This window comes from Salvelinus namaycush, chromosome 27, assembly GCF_016432855.1.
Source record: "Salvelinus namaycush isolate Seneca chromosome 27, SaNama_1.0, whole genome shotgun sequence".
NCBI classification, from domain to species: Eukaryota; Metazoa; Chordata; class Actinopteri; order Salmoniformes; family Salmonidae; genus Salvelinus; species Salvelinus namaycush.
Window position 1 is genome coordinate 23,703,823 of NC_052333.1, and position 17,843 is coordinate 23,721,665.

A 17,843-nucleotide genomic window follows, 5' to 3' on the forward strand; every position below is an offset into this window, starting at 1 on the left:
GTTCGGACATTTGGAACAGTTAGCAGGATAAAGTCCAGCGAACGAAGAGAGTACCCACCACATTTCTGAACAATAAAAATGCCCAAATAAAAAGGTAGTAAACCCAAAATGGCTTTATAAATAAAAGTATACCAGTGACTGAGCCTATGAATGACTAGAGAAGGCCAGCCAACCCTGGTATACAAAGTGCAGTGGTGCGTAAGGATTTTGCAGTTTAAAATAAATCTCAAAGTGCCATGGTAAAGGGTGTCAATTGATCTCAAACACTGAGCGGATCAGTGGTGTAGGGTAAGCAAGTAATCGCAGTTTACCCACATTTTTATTTAGCACAACAGTTTATCCACCTTTTGTGGAAAAATGCATTGAAAGTAAAGGGAGCATAACTTTTTCCACTGGGACCGGCAGTATGAGAGCCGAGAGAGGTAGTGAGATCCATTATGAGGGAGAAGGGGATACTGAGTATATACTGATAGCATACTGAGTCATCATTAGAATCAAAAATGTTATATTTTTTTCATAAAAACGGGGTGGGCAGGTCGAATTTCCTCCCTGTCTCTGGCACACACCCCAGTACAGTAGGTGGCGTTAATGCAGCATAACGTTGGATGCCAACCGCCTATAAACCCCACTGAAGAAGAAGCTAGCTATAAGTATTTTTTTTAAGCATCTCCTCCGTTTATGACATCTACTTTGTTTTGACATTTCTTTGTAAAAATATATATCCAAACAATGTCTTCCTCTGATGTTGCTCGGCAGCTGGTACGTCATAAAGTAGTTTTTTGTATGTATTCCCTAGTATTTAGAGTTAGCTATCTGAATAGAAACTTTACAGAACATAACGAACAAGTTTAGGACGTTTGAGTAGAGTGAGACATGCCAGGGAGTGTCCCTTGCTAATTCTAACTAGCTTGCTTGTAAAAGTAACCAGCTGTGCCTAAGAAAGTTGTTAAGTTGGCTAGCTAGCTAGCCAGTCGTGTTAGCAAACCTTAGTAAAGTTGTAGCCTCCTCCGCTATTTTCATAGCCGGCACTGGCTGTGAAAGTTTAACTTCGTTAAGCTGTCGTTAGATAGTAGCGAACTTTAGATATCGATGTTTTGCGAGCTGTGTCTTGAGATCAAATTTGACTCAAAATAATGCCATGATTTAACGTCAGCTGTTTTCAAATGATTATATTTTGTTACGTTTCAAATGGCATTTCTTGTTCACTACACTAGAGCAATAAACAAGAGGTTCAGAGGCTTATATTAAGTGTTTGAACAGACATTACTCTGGGGGAGAGTCTGTTGATGTGTTATGTTGTGTTCCTGACACGATAAGGGAGCACATCCCCTCTCTCTGTCTGGCCATGTTGGGTTTGACAGCCTTCCAGACCAGCTGGTCAACAAGTCCACCTGCCAAGGCTTCTGTTTCAACATCCTCTGTATAGGTAAGACCACAACCGTCTCTCTCCAACCAGGCCTATCCCCTTGCTGCCTCTCACACTCCGTCTCTCTCTGTGTGTGTCCCACCAGGTGAGACTGGTATTGGTAAGTCGACCCTGATGGACACACTGTTCAACACTAACTTTGAGAACTGTGAGTCGTCCCACTTCGAGCCACAGGTGAAGCTGCGAGCCCAGACATACGACCTGCAGGAGAGTAATGTCAAACTCAGACTCACAGTAGTCAACACTGTTGGCTTTGGAGACCAGATGAACAAACAGGACAGGTAGGGAGAGGGGTGTGTGTCACATCACTGTCAGCTTTTAAGACTAGCTGAACAAACTGGGCAAGTGTGTGTATACTAACCTTATGTTTCTCCCTACTAGCTACCAGCCGGTGGTGGACTATATAGACCGTCAGTATGAGACGTATCTCCAGGAGGAGCTGAAGATCAAGAGAAGCCTCCATAACTACCACGACTCCCGGCTCCATGCCTGTCTCTACTTCATATCGCCCTCCGGACACTCCCTCAAGTCCCTGGACCTACTCACTATGAAGAAACTAGACAGCAAGGTGTCTGTCAATGGCTTCTGGTCACTGACCCAGTATAGTCACTGACCCTGCTCATATCACTGTACTGAGGTCACAGCTCTCAGATCCTTGTGGCAGTCAAACACTGAACCAACTGTAGGAAGGAGATATTAAGCTCTAGATGTCAGGGTATTTTTTAGCTTCTCGAATCTGAGTGCTTGTGTGTAGTTGTGCATTCACAAGATTTATGTGAATGCACATGACTGAGGCCAGGATTCAATCTCTAAATGTTTGTACGTTTACTTTTCTATGATTTTATTTATTTTTATTTAGCAGACCCTCTTATCCAGAGCGACTTACAATAGTGAGTGCATACATTTTTGTACTTGTCCTCAAGTGCCATGCTCTACCAACTGAGCCACATGGGACCACAATGCGTCTTTTAAAGGCAATGTTACTGAGTTTGTGGAGATCCCATTCAAGGTAATCGCTGCAGGTGACTGCTCAATTGGAAGTCAAGCACGCTATAGCGCGGTTTCAGAATTTATCCTTGCCTGACTGTCGTAGTTTAGTGTTACCCTAGATGTGTCCACTCTGGAGTGGTCTATAGTTCCTCTGCTCGCTGTCTAGTCACTCACAGTAGCTGGAATGAGCTCAGCTGTGTGCGTGTGTGCCCACCCCAGTGATTACCATCTGAATGGGGTTGTTTTCTGTGGAATGCTTTCTAGCTTTCTTTGTCCTGTATGGACAGAGATGTAGTGACTCTGAAAAGATGGGAGAGAGCGAGAACAGTAAAAGTAGAGGACTGATGCAGAGCAAGACAGAGAACAGTGTGTTTGTACCAGGCGCAGAGAGTATATACTTAGCTGTGGTGTGTGTGGGTGTAGGCCAGAAGCTAGTGTAGGCTGGGTGGCTTTTGGGTGGGATTCTGTCAATAACACTATGAATCATGAGTCTGCAGCTTGCAAAGTACTATGAGTTGCATGGGCCTTGTAGACAAGCTAGCATGCTAATGTCATGTAGAATGTGCGCCTTCAAAATGGTTTCTTTCAGTACTAAAATAAATATTGTGTAATTCTCACCATCCTTATTTGCACAGGAATACCACATTTTGTCTGTGTGTTTGTTCCAGGTGAACATCATCCCAGTGATAGCCAAGGCGGACACCATCTCTAAGAGTGAGCTGCACAAGTTTAAGCTCAAGATCATGAGTGAGCTGGTCAGTAACGGAGTTCAGATCTACCAGTTCCCTCTGGACGATGAGACTGTAGCCAAGGTTAACACTACCATGAATGTAAGTACATGCACACGCATCTGCTGCTGCACATGTTTATGTAGTTATTGTTGACAGAGCGTCTCAAAGATGGTATTCACATAAGTATCTTAGTGTCTGTAATGTGCAGTCTACATCTCAGGCCTATGTCACCAAGCCAGCTAGAGATATGCAGGATCGTCTAAAACTAGCTAGCTTCAGTTGGCTTCACATTCTAACTAAGGCTTCATCCATGTCACAAAGGTGGGTATTGATCAAACGCCTGCCGCTAATTCAAACCAGACTTCAAACTGCACATCCATGTCACACGTGGATAGCTCAGCGAGTCAAAAATAGATTTGAATTAAAACAATGCTTGCATACCCTATCCTGATTTGGAACAGTTCCTTCCTCAACTGGAAGTGTGTGTGTCTGTGTGTGCAGGGCCACCTGCCGTTTGCTGTAGTGGGTAGTACAGAGGAGATGATGGTTGGGAACAAAATGGTGAAGGCTCGCCAGTACCCCTGGGGCGTAGTGCAAGGTAAGAGCGAGAGTGTGTGTGTTTGGGTCCCTCTGTGGGGCAGGAGAAGAAGATTGGACAAATCCACTGTTGTGCTGATTGTGTTTCAGTGGAGAACGAGATTCACTGTGACTTTGTGAAACTGCGTGAAATGCTGATCTGTGTGAACATGGAGGACCTGAGAGAGCAGACTCACACACATCACTATGAACTGTACCGCCGCTGCAAGCTAGAGGAGATAGGCTTCAGAGACACAGACCCTGAGAGCAAACCTGTCAGGTACACACACACACACACTGAAAGCAAACCTGTCGGGTACGATACACACACATTGACTCTGGCACTAGTGAAATTGAAGTGTGTATGACCTTTGAAATGTGTGCACAGCCTGCAGCAGACATATGAAGCAAAGCGTACAGAGTTTCTGGGGGAACTTCAGCGGCGAGAGGAGGAGATGAGACAGCTGTTTGTCCAGAGAGTCAAAGAGAAGGAGGCTGAACTCAAAGATGCTGAGAGAGGGGTACATGTCACATGCACTCACACCTATAGTAACACACTTCATTCACAAATACAGATATATTACTATACTTAGCAGAACATGTATTTTATGTTAAGGTATCCATTGTAAGTCTCTAACCTTTTTGCTGCTGTGTGTAGCTGCAGGGAAGGTTTGAGCAGCTGAAGCGGTTGCATGCGGAGGAGAGGGGTGCGTTGGAGGAGAAGAGACGAGTTCTAGAGGAGGAACAAAGTTCCTTCAGTAAGAGACGAGCTGCAGCCCAGCTACTGCAGGCTCAGAACCTTAATGCTAACGGGAAGAAGGACAAGGACCGCAAGAAGTGAGTTACAGTACCTCTGACCTCTAGGCCATAAATGTTATCTCTTTTTAATGTCTCCATTTGAGCAGCTTAGATTTTTTCTATAGATGTTTGATATCAGTCTTTGTGCTGTGACTGAGGGCAGTTCCTAACACATGATTGTCCAGCTCTCTTCTCTTATTGTCCCCCACTTTCCCTCTTGTCCCACATCTCTCTCTGTCTCAGCTCTGGGTTCATGTGAAGATCAGCGTGACTTGGATCAAAACAACCACTGGCATCTAGTCCTCTATTCTGCCCTCGTTGGCTAGATTCTGGCGCAAAATAGAAAGTAATTTCACAGAGCCTGCTAACTTCAAATTTCTTACTTTATAAAGAAAGGAACAAAAAAATGCATTTTAAAACTGACCGTACTGTCAACAGCCCATAAGACATCAGTCTTCAGATGTAAGTTATGAGGCTCACGTGTTGTTCCTGTTCGGTTTGCTTCAGTGTTTCTCCTATGATTTCTTTCAGCAGCGGTGGCAAAGTTATTCGGGGGTGTGGCCAATGGCGTGGTTTTAGAGGCCCTTTTGGCATCAGATAATGTTGCTGTTTTAAAGTTAATTTCCTGCAATTCTACACATTTTGCTATGGCTTATGCCATTTTATGCAATCTGTGTGACTCAAACATTGTAACAAAATCAATGGGTGACCCATGACATGGAATTTTACATTCTCCCTGACTGTCAAGTTTATTTTGAGTGTTAGTTCTCAAAGATCTTATTGAAAAAAAATATTGCTTATAGCTGTTGCTATTCTGGTTTTGGTGGTTTAAGTTTATATTCAAAATGTTTTACCATCCAGAAAACTATTTTTTTTAAACAATATACAATAATATTGTGCCACTGCTAAACGCACGTAGGGGAAACACTGCTTTGATGTTCAGTGACAAAAATCTGAATGTTTGTTATTTTATACTTCCTTTTAGTGGCATTTTGCTTTATATATCCCTCTATTAACCCCTGCCACTATAGGTCACCAGTAGCCTTGCAGTTTTGCCAATGATTTCCCTTTTTACTTGCTTTACACTTGACTGACTGTTTCACTACCATTTATTAGTAAAAAAGGATTCATTGGGTTGTAGTTTATTTACTAATTGGATGGGATTTCTGTAAATTTACACTCGTTAGGTATATTCATTTTCCTTCTTAGGGAGAGTTTAACCAATGATTATTATATTCCAGTGAAACATAATGCTATGCCAAACTGAAACTCTTGAGTGCTTAAAGTCTTTGTGTGCCTTACATGTGATATTTATATGGACTCACTATAGACCAGCGCAGATCAGGGTACTGTTTACACAAGTGATGTCATGTTTACATGTTTTAACTACCCCAGTCAGACTCCTCTTCATTCCACTGTCCCTTCACTCATTTGGCATGCATTTGATAAACCGTGTTATTGGGGAAAGATTTTAATATCTGTAACAATTGTATTTTTCATAAGTTATCTTTTAACCCAGTGTCCTATGCATTGTGTGCAATTTTGTTCTCAGTTTTAAATAAATAAGTTGTCTATGTAGTGAAGTTGACCTGCAGTATTATACATTTTTCCAACAGTATTTCTCATTATTTATATAAAAGCAGTTTATAAAACTCTGCCTCATTTTCTTTTCTTGATGTCTATGCTACTTAAAAGTTGTTTTCTGCTCTAGTACTGACTGAGGTGATACAGTATCTGCAGTGGGGTTTTTTTCTTTCTTGATGCCATTTTATTTACTCTCTCCTGACACCCTGATCTAGAGGTCTTCTCACTTCCCAAAATTGAGATCCAAACCGAATTGAATCTGTTAAATTCCTACCCGACCCTGACAATCCGGTCATAAAAATAAATAGGATTCGGATCCGAGGTGGACCAGATCTGACCCAAAACCTCTCCGAGCTATACAAATTAGGTTCATCGCTGTCCGACTAAAATGCAACCAACCGAAAGATTAAAAATGAAACTTTATTGCCGCCAAAGCCAGCAGACGTGTTTGTCTGGCACTGAACGTTAACATGGATTTTCGGTTGTAGGTCTAACTAAAATAATTGGTCTACAGTTTAGCATTTTCATGAAATCCCTACAGAGGGAGAACATGAGGTTTCTTATTTCCATTGATCAGATATATTTTTGTCATCGCATACAAGGCAGAGCAGGGAATAGTAATATTCTGTAGGTCTATTTTAGTAGGCAACATTCCAATCTAGCCTATAACTCTTTTGATCAACATTGATTTAGGCTGAAGGTAGGCTATAGCCTGACTAGCAAGCTTCAAAATACATTTTGAAGAGGCTACTGAAAATCCTCCCATCTGTATTCCCATGTAATTTCCAACAATTGGGATTTGTATTGTAGGTCCAGACGAGGTTAGTATTCCCGCTATGACAACGTTCGAATTGGAACAAAAATATTTATAGGTTTTCAGAGCTGTTTGTTTCTGTTGAGCACATTTTTTAGATTACAATATTTTTGTGGTGATTTTAGTACACTAGCGTTAGACATAACCTACCAAAATATGTCTAACTCAGGTGTAACTCATTTATAATAGCCAAATGTGTTTGTTTTAAATTAAATGTAGATTAAATGTAGATATATCGTTAATTAAAAATATGATTTGTCCCCCCCCCCAATATATCACTGTAAACATAACTATGTAATTTCAATAATATTAATAATACGCAATGAGAGCACTTGGGCTGATTATAGACACTTAATAGCGCGTTTTTAAGTTTCAAAAGATTGCGAATCCCCGCCCTTTGCCTCACAATGGTTTGATCCACAGCCTCCCAGCCCTCAGCAGTGGCACATGATGCAGGTACTGTCGACTTTGTTGCTATATTTAGCGAGTATTCAGACCCCTCTAGCGACACATTTTCAAAAAAGCGACTAGCGACAAATCTAGTGACTTTTCTGGTGTTATTGGAGACTGACGTCAAAGCACATATCGTTCTTACTCTTCTCAACGAGCAGTGGGTGCTGCCTTGGGCCCCACCCCCGTCCCAAAGTACTCACAGGGGGCCCAGTCCTCGCGCAGCAGTCTCCCAGCTGCAGTCAGAGCATGAGATGTTCACCCCTCCGCATCCAGACTGCAAATTAATCGCGCATGCGGGAAGCCGCCGCTGGCTGATCCCGCCCTGGCTTACATTCAGGGCGGGATGTAAATGTAAAATGTTTTTTTGTCTAAAATAAATCACTGCACAAACATAATTCACTGCTCTTACTCAGCTTGTCCACTGTGTGTGTGCCTCTCTGTGACATAAGCTAAACATCTAGCTGGCTAGCTCATCATGTCTCAGTCTAAACTGACTTTTAGGACAGCCAATAGTTACTTTCCTTACTGAGGAGTTGGCAACACTGGTGTGGGAATCTGAGAGTTTGTCATTGGTGCATGACTTCCAGGAAGTAGTCCAAACACAATACAAGAAGACACATTTATAAACAGTCACAAGTCTTCATTTTCGCTGCATTAAATTACAGGTCACTCTCTATGTTGCTATTTTGCTAACGTTACAGTAGCATCAACCAGTGTCTGCAGCTATTTGAGTCAATGAGAGAAGCTAGCAATGCAATGTAGTGTTCCTTAGATGGCAAGGTAACAGAGGGTTCGTGTCTACCATCTGAAAGGCACTCAATGCACGTAACTAACGTGAGATTAATCCAGTCAATCGCACCATAGCGATGTTGTTTTATGTTGGCAGGGTTCACACACACAATAGTTGAATTTGCAGAGCTAGCGAGCAAACTAAAGCAAACACTAGCTAGCAAGCTAGTTAGTACATATTCCATTTATGTGGCGTCGTCAAAGATTACATCTTTGCTATCATCAGTTTATTCCAAGATCAGCATGCAGCTGTAGTGCTTCAAAGTCCCTGTGATAAGGTTAGCGATAAACTGAACAGAACTACACTCTCTTATAAATATCTTTAATGGTTTCGTTGCAAAAGCTAAATTGTCGCTAGGGGACTTTGAAGCACCTGTGTGCCGATCTTGGAGTAAACTGACGATAGCAAAGATTATAGCACCACAGAAACGGAATTGGTGCTCGCTAGCTCTGCAAATTCAACTATTGTTGGAAGCCAGCCAATATAAAACAAACTACATTAAAATTACAGAAGGTTGCAGCATACGTTGTGTAAATTGTGAACTCATACAGCTGTCAACCCTTGTCACTGCAATCCGTGTCACATTTGCTAGCTGACAAGCTAGCTACCTTTTAGATCGAAGCCCATCTAAAATGATAGATGATAGAAGCCCATCTCCTACTGTAAATAACCTGCACACTGTGTGTGTGTGTGTGTAGCCAGCCAGCCAGGTAGAAAAATGGCAGAAAAAAGACGGACAGAGTATTTTTTTCAGTACACCAAAATGCATAGTAAGAACCCTAGTAGCCTAATATCTCAAAGACTAGTTGATAAAATGTTAATAAGAAAGAAGTGAAATGCTAATGGAAATGTTTCACAATGATGTCATTAGGCAGAGCAGGCAACATATGGCACACAGACAGCAGAGCTGGGGACAGATGGGCAGGGACAGACTGGCAGAGACAGGGAGTCTCAGGTAAATTTGTTGAGTCTTTGTTTGGCAACATTATAAAAGGTTCACTTTTTTAGACTTGTAAAATAGGGACATAATTGGAAAATGCCATGGATACACCCACTCTCAACTTAAACTGGTTACTGAACGAATATTTGTTTAAGGCAATGGTATTGCTGTTGTGATTAATTGTGTAGTTTTGGGTACCGGTAGTTAGGAGAAAACACCTTATTTATTTTTTAGGAGACAGGCTGTGAGTCAGTGAGGGTGGTGAAAGGGAAAGAGCCAGGGAGAGAGACTTCAGAGGACAGTGTCACAGCCACGGCAGGACCAGGTGTCAACCTGGTTGCCAGCAGCACCAGTATAGGGGACAGTGGCACAGCATTGTCCAGTTACCTCAGTGATGGCACAAAACCATATCAGCCACACCCACAATTTATAGAAACGTTAACTCTTGCCAACAGTGTTGACGTTTCAAGAGAGATGGTTTCGTGATTTCCCCTAGCTACATTAATAAAAGGAGTGTTGTGTTTTCAAGCCAGCCATCTTTTTGCCAAAGAGCGGATGCTGCTTTCATTAGTGCAGGATTTAGGATCTGGAGAAAAGCCATTGAAAAATTCACAGCACATCAAAACTGCCAAACCCACTGCCACTTTGTAACTGTAACAGCACACCAGCTAAATCCAATCAGTGCCCAGTTATCCAGCGCGTGACGTAAACAGCAGAAATGACGAAGCTACCTTGCACTTTATGAGAAAGCAAAAACATTGATTGAATCCATTGAGACACACTCAAGACGATTTTCTGGCAAAGCAGTGGATCACTATATGGCAGAATTCTTTTAAGTGTTGGATGGTGTGGAGGTTCAGTTTGGCGACTGTTTTGACCAGGACAGTCTAAACGTCCTGCAAAAGTTGGAAAGAGCGCTTCTCACAGGGGAGTTGGATGAGTCTCTAGATAGGTACCCTGAGCTGAACATAGATTCTCTTTCGGTGCAGTTTCCTCTATTTCACAACAAATTCCCTTGTAGCAGCAGTGGAGAGGCAGCGGAAGGTCCTCAGGAGGCTTCCAGTGGAGGTGCAGAGGTTGGTTGACCAAGTTGAGGTGCTAATCAGAATTTTGTTTGTGGTGCCAGTGTCTTCATGTGAGGCTGAGAGGAGTTTCAGTGCACTCCGCAGGTTAAAGACTTGGCTACGGGCTAGCATGGGCCAAAATAAACTGAACGGCGTAGTTGTCTGTAATGTACATAAAGGCAGGCAGGATGGTCTCGAGGGAAAATATCTGCCAGCAATTTGTTGGATCCATTGAAACCTGCAAACATATGTTCGGTTCTTTTGTTCAGTAGTGTGTATAGCAGTGGTTCTCAACCTTTTTTGGGTACTGGAACCCCTGCATATTTTGAGTCAAGGCGGGCAAGGTTTTGAGTGGTCCTCAGGGACCTCCTCCGCTCTATTATATGTAAAGTTACTGGAATCCTTGTGCTGAATACGTTCATTACACTTTTTTATTTCACGGACCCCTTACAATTACACCAGGGACCTGTTTGTTTGAGAACCCCTGGTGTATAGTGTGATATTTGTTCTTTCATTTAGTAGTTTTTAGTACATCACAGTACACTTACTAATTATTTATTTGATGTTATTTTATTTAAAATTGCATACTTAGTGTGACATACTTGTCCATAGCTGCTGTTTGAAGAGTTGAGACACTGACTGAACAATAAATACGTTTTTTTTAAGGATATTTTGGTTGATTTATTTGGGTATTCATTGAAGTAGTTATTTCACTTTTAGAACTGTACTTATTTTGAGCTTTTTGTTCTTGTAAAGCTATTGTAGTAGACTCAGGCCAGTGGCACATATTTAATGACTATATAAATGTATCAGAAAAAGGTAAATAAAAGGTAACTTCAATACGGAGACCAACTTTGTGATGGTTCTCAATGGAGAGTCTTTTTGATGAGGTCACACCATGTTCATTGTATTTACGAAAACTGCACCCATACACATTGTACAGTACCATTGCCACCTACTGGCCTTTCTTGGTATTGCTGGTTGTAAATCCAATCCCCTCCTTACATACTGGACTGATTAGGAACACTGCTATAACTTTTATTTGTCGTAGTATTAAAATGATTTAAACATTTGAACAAGTTGGGACAACCCCTCAATTAACTATTGTACCTATCAATTATCCAGTTGTACTAATTATGGTTCCTCAATATACATTTAACATATTACAACATAGGCTATGTGTTACAGCACTACTTTTGGTGTCCCCCTCAGGAATTGCTCTTGTGAAAATTTAATGTAATTGTCCCCTCCAAAGTTGATATCAGATTTTCGCACCTGGTTGTATAGTTAATTTGGTTCCTATTCTGAAAGTTTGATAAATTGTGCATATTGACATGTCTATTTAATTGTGCAGCAAATGTATTTAGGGTGTCAGACTCAAATACTGTTTTTCAATGCAAATTCAGGGGCACTTCTGAAATATTTTGGACAGGTGTCTTAACAAATGTTGTCTGAGCCTGAGGATAAGAATGAAGACCCATTTGCTTCCACTTCTACCCAGCAGGATTATTCAGGTGTGTGTGGGTACATGCACGTGTTTATGTGTGCATCCCTGCATAACATAAACAAATAAATAATTTCCCTTTTGCAAAGTTTTAAGTTTCCGTATTGTAGGTAACAATGATGACTTTATTATTCCTGGGTATGTATGTGGGATGTTCGACCACTATAAATGCTGTAAATAACGTGTAAACTAATGCCCATGTGCTCTCCATTAGAAATGTCTGTAGCAGCATCCCCACCAAATCCTGCTGCTGAGGATGAACCACTGTCTACAGACCCTGCTGACTTCCTTTAGTTCTGACTGACAGAATTCGGACACAATTAGTTTGCGGAGGACCAAGTGAGGTACCACCTAACTTTGTTTTCCCAAGGAATGAGAGTGATGGAAGAAGTTTCCACCACCAGCATTTCAGGAAGACCTTGGTGAGTGGTGCAAAAATCCCTAGAAGTTGGTTGGTGTATTCTGAAAGAAACACCAGCCTCTTCTGCTTCTGCTGCAAACTGTTTTCTAAGAAGAAAATACATTTAGCAAACTCAGGACTGACAGACTGGAAACATGCAAGTTCTTTGACTTCCCACGACAGCAGTCCAGAACACCAAAACTGCATGAAAACTGGCAATGAGGATCAAAAAAGGGGAAAAAATTCATAAGCATGAGATGGTACTTATGGAGGCTGAGAGGATAAGATGGAGAGAGGTGTTGACACGTCTGACTGCTATTGTGCAGTCTCTGGCAACTAGAAATCTGGCACTAAGGGGACACACACAAACACTGTACTCTCCATCAAATGGACATTTTCTCAAAGAGGTTGAACTGATGGCACAATTTGATCCAGTCATGAAAGAGCACCTTAACCGTGTCCAAAAACGGACCTCGAGTCACACCATACGCTGCTCCTCTGAAAGTAAGTCATGTCATTCTTTTTCATCTGACATTGTGACATCAGTATTACATGAAAGTTGCTTGTCATTGTTACATGACAGTAGGTTGTCGTTAGACAAAGCTGCGTGAAGTGTGAACTAGAGCGTTCTTGGATCCACAAAATCCTTTGTTTTTTGGAGAATGTGGGCATCAATCCCACTACCTCTCGCATGCTAAGCAAGCACTCTACCATTTGAGCTAATTCCCCATCCTTGTTGATTTGCCACAAGGAGCAACCAAGAGGGTCTAGTCTTGTCAGGCTATACTGTTGGTGGACTTGTTAGTTTTTGCGCCAGCACTGGCCGAGGCTCTGTGCATCCTAAAAATTTCATTTTGTAGCAAGCGGCCGGTTAGCTCAGTTGGTTAGAGCGTGGTGCTAATAACGCCAATGTCGTGGGTTCGATCCCCGTACTGGCCATGAGGTACATTTTGAGTGTCAAAATCATGAGTCACTTCCATGTGTATGGTCAAGTGTGCCACATAATTAATATTAGTGACTTGCCGAAATAGCTCAGTTGGGAGAGCGTTAGACTGAAGATCTAAAGGTCCCATGTTCGATCCTGGGTTTTGGCATTAGTTGTTGTTCTATCTTTATCCTCTGCTTTGGCTTCAAGGAAACTTCCCACAGCTTTGTTTGTGGGCATCAATTGTGTGTGCCTACTGCTCCTCTGAAAGTTAGTCATGTCATTCTTTTACATCCGACATTGTGACATCAGTGTTACATGAAAGTTGCTTGTCATTGTTACATGACAGTAGGTTGTTGTTAGACAAAGCTGCATGAAGTGTGAACTGGAACGTTCTTGGATCCACAAAAAAGTGTTATTTTGGAGAATGTGGGCATCGATCCCCCTACCTCTCGCATGCGAAGCAAGCACTCTACCATTTGAGCTAATTCCCCATCCTTGTTGATTTGCCACAAGGAGCAACCAAGAGGGTCTAGTCTTGTCAGGCTATGCTGTTGGTGGACTTGTTAGTCTTTGCGCCAGCACTGGCCGAGGCTCTGTGCATCCTAAAAATTTCATTTCGTAGCAAGCGGCTGGTTAGCTCAGTTGGTTAGAGCGTGGTGCTAATAACGCCAAGGTCGTGGGTTCGATCCCCGTACTGGCCATGAGGTACAGTTTGAGTGTCAAATTCATGAGTCACTTCCATGTGTATGGTCAAGTGTGCCACACAATTAATATTAGTGACTTGCTGAAATAGCTCAGTTGGGAGAGCGTTAGACTGAAGATCTAAAGGTCTCATGTTCGATCCTGGGTTTTGGCATTAGTTGTTGTTCTATCTTTATCCTCTGCTTTGGCTTCAAGGAAACTTCCCACAGCTTTGTTTGTGGGCATCAATTGTGTGTGCCTACTGCTCCTCTGAAAGTTAGTCATGTCATTCTTTTACATCCGACATTGTGACATCAGTGTTACATGAAAGTTGCTTGTCATTGTTACATGACAGTAGGTTGTTAGACAAAGCTGCATGAAGTGTGAACTGGAACGTTCTTGGATCCACAAAAAAGTGTTATTTTGGAGAATGTGGGCATCGATCCCACTACCACTCGCATGCTAAGCAAGCACTCTACCATTTGAGCTAATTCCCCATCCTTGTTGATTTGCCACAAGGAGCAACCAAGAGGGTCTAGTCTTGTCAGGCTATACTGTTGGTGGACTTGTTCGTTTTTGCGCCAGCACTGGCCGAGGCTCTGTGCATCCTAAAAATTTCATTTTGTAGCAAGCGGCCGGTTAGCTCAGTTGGTTAGAGCGTGGTGCTAATAACGCCAGTTCTATCTTTATCCTCTGCTTTGGCTTCAAGGAAACTTCCCACAGCTTTGTTTGTGGGCATCAATTGTGTGTGCCTACTGCTCCTCTGAAAGTTAGTCATGTCCTTCTTTTACATCCGACATTGTGACATCAGTGTTACTTGAAAGTTGCTTGTCATTGTTACATGACAGTAGGTTGTTAGACAAAGCTGCATGAAGTGTGACCTGGAACGTTCTTGGATCCACAAAAAAGTGTTATTTTGGAGAATGTGGGCATCGATCCCACTACCTCTCGCATGCTAAGCAAGCACTCTAACATTTGAGCTAATTCCCCATCCTTGTTGAATTGCCATAAGGGGCAACCAAGAGGGTCTAGTCTTGTCAGGCTATGCTGTTGGTGGACTTGTTAGTTTTTGCGCCAGCACTGGCCGAGGCTCTGTGCATCCTAAAAATTTCATTTTGTAGCAAGCGGCCGGTTAGCTCAGTTGGTTAGAGCGTGGTGCTAATAACGGCAGTTCTATCTTTATCCTCTGCTTTGGCTTCAAGGAAACTTCCCACAGCTTTGTTTGTGGGCATCAATTGTGTGTGCCTACTGCTCCTCTGAAAGTTAGTCATGTCATTCTTTTACATCCGACATTGTGACATCAGTGTTACATGAAAGTTGCTTGTCATTGTTACATGACAGTAGGTTGTTGTTAGACAAAGCTGCATGAAGTATGAACTGGAACGTTCTTGGATCCACAAAAAAGTGTTATTTTGGAGAATGTGGGCATCGATCTCACTACCTCTCGCATGCGAAGCAAGCACTCTACCATTTGAGCTAATTCCCCATCCTTGTTGATTTGCCACAAGGAGCAACCAAGAGGGTCTAGTCTTGTCAGGCTATGCTGTTGGTGGACTTGTTAGTTTTTGCGCCAGCACTGGCCGAGGCTCTGTGCATCCTAAAAATTTCGCTCCGTAGCAAGCGGCCGGTTAGATCTGTTGGTTAGAGCGTGGTGCCAATAACGCCAGTTCTATCTTTATCCTCTGCTTTGGCTTCAAGGAAACTTCCCACAGCTTTGTTTGTGGGCATCAATTGTGTGTGACTACTGCTCCTCTGAAAGTTAGTCATGTCATTCTTTTACATCCGACATTGTGACATCAGTGTTACATGAAAGTTGCTTGTCATTGTTACATGACAGTAGGTTGTTAGACAAAGCTGCATGAAGTGTGAACTGGAACGTTCTTGGATCCACAAAAAAGTGTTATTTTGGAGAATGTGGGCATCGATCCCACTACCTCTCGCATGCTAAGCAAGCACTCTAACATTTGAGCTAATTCCCCATCCTTGTTGAATTGCCATAAGGGGCAACCAAGAGGGTCTAGTCTTGTCAGGCTATGCTGTTGGTGGACTTGTTAGTTTTTGCGCCAGCACTGGCCGAGGCTCTGTGCATCCTAAAAATTTCGCTCCGTAGCAAGCGGCCGGTTAGCTCAGTTGGTTAGAGCGTGGTGCTAATAACGGCAGTTCTATCTTTATCCTCTGCTTTGGCTTCAAGGAAACTTCCCACAGCTTTGTTTGTGGGCATCAATTGTGTGTGCCTACTGCTCCTCTGAAAGTTAGTCATGTCATTCTTTTACATCCGACATTGTGACATCAGTGTTACATGAAAGTTGCTTGTCATTGTTACATGACAGTAGGTTGTTGTTAGACAAAGCTGCATGAAGTGTGAACTGGAACGTTCTTGGATCCACAAAAAAGTGTTATTTTGGAGAATGTGGGCATCGATCTCACTACCTCTCGCATGCGAAGCAAGCACTCTACCATTTGAGCTAATTCCCCATCCTTGTTGATTTGCCACAAGGAGCAACCAAGAGGGTCTAGTCTTGTCAGGCTATGCTGTTGGTGGACTTGTTAGTTTTTGCGCCAGCACTGGCCGAGGCTCTGTGCATCCTAAAAATTTCGCTCCGTAGCAAGCGGCCGGTTAGATCTGTTGGTTAGAGCGTGGTGCCAATAACGCCAGTTCTATCTTTATCCTCTGCTTTGGCTTCAAGGAAACTTCCCACAGCTTTGTTTGTGGGCATCAATTGTGTGTGACTACTGCTCCTCTGAAAGTTAGTCATGTCATTCTTTTACATCCGACATTGTGACATCAGTGTTACATGAAAGTTGCTTGTCATTGTTACATGAGAGTAGGTTGTTAGACAAAGCTGCATGAAGTGTGAACTGGAACGTTCTTGGATCCACAAAAAAGTGTTATTTTGGAGAATGTGGGCATCGATCCCACTACCTCTCCCATGCTAAGCAAGCACTCTACCATTTGAGCTAATTCCCCATCCTTGTTGATTTGCCACAAGGAGCAACCAAGAGGGTCTAGTCTTGTCAGGCTATACTGTTGGTGGACTTGTTCGTTTTTGCGCCAGCACTGGCCGAGGCTCTGTGCATCCTAAAAATTTCATTTTGTAGCAAGCGGCCGGTTAGCTCAGTTGGTTAGAGCGTGGTGCTAATAACGCCAGTTCTATCTTTATCCTCTGCTTTGGCTTCAAGGAAACTTCCCACAGCTTTGTTTGTGGGCATCAATTGTGTGTGCCTACTGCTCCTCTGAAAGTTAGTCATGTCCTTCTTTTACATCCGACATTGTGACATCAGTGTTACATGAAAGTTGCTTGTCATTGTTACATGACAGTAGGTTGTTAGACAAAGCTGCATGAAGTGTGACCTGCAACGTTCTTGGATCCACAAAAAAGTGTTATTTTGGAGAATGTGGGCATCGATCCCACTACCTCTCGCATGCTAAGCAAGCACTCTAACATTTGAGCTAATTCCCCATCCTTGTTGAATTGCCATAAGGGGCAACCAAGAGGGTCTAGTCTTGTCAGGCTATGCTGTTGGTGGACTTGTTAGTTTTTGCGCCAGCACTGGCCGAGGCTCTGTGCATCCTAAAAATTTCGCTCCGTAGCAAGCGGCCGGTTAGATCTGTTGGTTAGAGCGTGGTGCCAATAACGCCAGTTCTATCTTTATCCTCTGCTTTGGCTTCAAGGAAACTTCCCACAGCTTTGTTTGTGGGCATCAATTGTGTGTGCCTACTGCTCCTCTGAAAGTTAGTCATGTCATTCTTTTACATCCGACATTGTGACATCAGTGTTACATGAAAGTTGCTTGTCATTGTTACATGACAGTAGGTTGTTAGACAAAGCTGCATGAAGTGTGAACTGGAACGTTCTTGGATCCACAAAAAAGTGTTATTTTGGAGAATGTGGGCATCGATCCCACTACCTCTCGCATGCTAAGCAAGCACTCTACCATTTGAGCTAATTCCCCATCCTTGTTGATTTGCCACAAGGAGCAACCAAGAGGGTCCAGTCTTGTCAGGCTATGCTGTTGGTGGACTTGTTCGTTTACGCGCCAGCACTGGCCGAGGCTCTGTGCATCCTAAAAATGTTGCTCCTTTGCAAGCGGCCGGTTAGCTCAGTTGGTTAGAGCGTGGTGCTAATAACGCCAAGGTCGTGGGTTCGATCCCCGTACTGGCCA

The 17,843-nt window shown here is 42.8% G+C and overlaps 1 protein-coding gene and 5 non-coding genes across 7 annotated transcripts; all 6 read left to right on the top strand.

Annotated features, from left to right (window-relative positions):
- Window positions 1–639: 639 nt before the first annotated feature.
- Window positions 640–6,100, top strand: LOC120022448 (septin-10-like). 2 transcript variants are annotated; one of them, XM_038966351.1, is made up of 10 exons: window positions 640–759; window positions 1,318–1,426; window positions 1,512–1,707; window positions 1,808–1,994; window positions 3,085–3,246; window positions 3,649–3,745; window positions 3,835–4,003; window positions 4,112–4,244; window positions 4,382–4,560; window positions 4,765–6,100. In XM_038966351.1, the coding sequence occupies exons 1-10, from the start codon at window positions 730–732 to the stop codon at window positions 4,778–4,780; spliced, it is 1,278 nt and encodes a 425-aa protein (XP_038822279.1). In that variant the 5' UTR covers window positions 640–729; the 3' UTR covers window positions 4,781–6,100. The 2 variants fall into 2 exon arrangements, with proteins under 2 accessions (XP_038822279.1, XP_038822280.1); XM_038966352.1 differs by having other exon boundaries at window positions 1,362–1,426.
- A 6,835-nt stretch (window positions 6,101–12,935) lies between these two features.
- Window positions 12,936–13,009, top strand: trnai-aau. Its single transcript has one exon. It is a non-coding gene; the product is annotated as a tRNA-Ile (tRNA).
- Window positions 13,010–13,091: 82 nt separating this feature from the next.
- Window positions 13,092–13,164, top strand: trnaf-gaa. The gene has a single exon. It is a non-coding gene; the product is annotated as a tRNA-Phe (tRNA).
- Window positions 13,165–13,625: 461 nt separating this feature from the next.
- On the top strand, window positions 13,626–13,699 carry trnai-aau. Its single transcript has one exon. It is a non-coding gene; the product is annotated as a tRNA-Ile (tRNA).
- An 82-nt stretch (window positions 13,700–13,781) lies between these two features.
- trnaf-gaa lies at window positions 13,782–13,854 on the top strand. Its single transcript has one exon. It is a non-coding gene; the product is annotated as a tRNA-Phe (tRNA).
- Window positions 13,855–17,769: 3,915 nt separating this feature from the next.
- On the top strand, window positions 17,770–17,843 carry trnai-aau. Its single transcript has one exon. It is a non-coding gene; the product is annotated as a tRNA-Ile (tRNA).